The sequence below is a fragment of the Neopelma chrysocephalum genome, unplaced genomic scaffold (assembly GCF_003984885.1).
Source record: "Neopelma chrysocephalum unplaced genomic scaffold, ASM398488v2 Primary Assembly neopelma1_94628, whole genome shotgun sequence".
Taxonomy (NCBI): Eukaryota; Metazoa; Chordata; class Aves; order Passeriformes; family Pipridae; genus Neopelma; species Neopelma chrysocephalum.
In genome coordinates, this window is record NW_020923334.1 from 3,586 (window position 1) to 4,433 (window position 848).

The following is an 848-nucleotide window of genomic DNA, read 5'->3' on the forward strand; positions in this document are numbered from 1 at the left end:
CAAGACTTTTCCATTGGGTTTCCACCATCCTTTGATGCTTCCAAGACCTTCCCGTTGGGTTTCCGTCACTTTTTGTTGGTTTTAAGCCATTTTTGATGGTTCCAAGACCTTCCCGTTGGGTTCCCACCATCATTTGATGCTTCCAAGACTTTTCCATTGGGTTTCCATTGTTTGATGCTTCCAAGACCTTCCTGTTGGGTTTCCGTCACTTTTTGATGGTTTCAAGCCAATTTTTGATGGTTTCAAGCCAATTTTTAATGGTTTCAAACCAATTTTTGATGGTTTCAAGCCAATTTTTGATGGTTTCAAACCAATTTTTGACGGTTTCAAACCAATTTTTGATGATTTCAAGACCTTCCCGTTGGGTTTCCGTTTATTTTTGATGGTTTCAAACCAATTTTTGACGGTTTCAAGCCAATTTTTGATGATTTCAAACCCTTCCCATCGGTTTTCCAGCATTTTTTGATGGTTTCAAGCCATTCCCATTGGGTTTCCCACCATTTTTTGTCACTTTCAAGCCATTTTTTGTCACTTTTAGGCCATTTTTTTGTGGTCTCAACCTAATTTTTGATGGTGTCCCACCATTTTTTGTCACTTTTAGACCATTTTTTTGTCACTTTCAAGCCATTTATTGATGATTTCAAGCCATTCCCCTTCATTTCCCACCATTTTTTGTCACTTTTAGGCCATTTTTTTGTGGTCTCAACCTACTTTTTGATGGTCTCCCACCATTTTTTGTCACTTTTAGGCCATTTTTTCATGGTCTCAACCTATTTTTTGATGGTATCCCACCATTTTTTCACGGTTTCAACCTATTTTTTGATGGTCTCCCACCATTTTTTGTCACT

General features: G+C 38.0%; 1 protein-coding gene across 1 annotated transcript in view; it reads right to left on the reverse strand.

Annotated features, from left to right (window-relative positions):
- Positions 1–794, reverse strand: part of LOC113980554 — a gene marked incomplete at its 3' end in the record, with an annotated part of 1,893 nt that extends 1,099 nt beyond the window's left edge. Inside the window, exons 1-2 of the mRNA XM_027707784.1 lie at positions 393–794; positions 26–204 (exon numbers count right to left, since the gene is read on the reverse strand). Coding sequence (XP_027563585.1) covers positions 26–204; positions 393–459 — 246 coding nt within the window. The remainder of the gene's footprint in view (positions 1–25; positions 205–392) is intronic.
- Between the last annotated feature and the right edge of the window lie 54 nt (positions 795–848).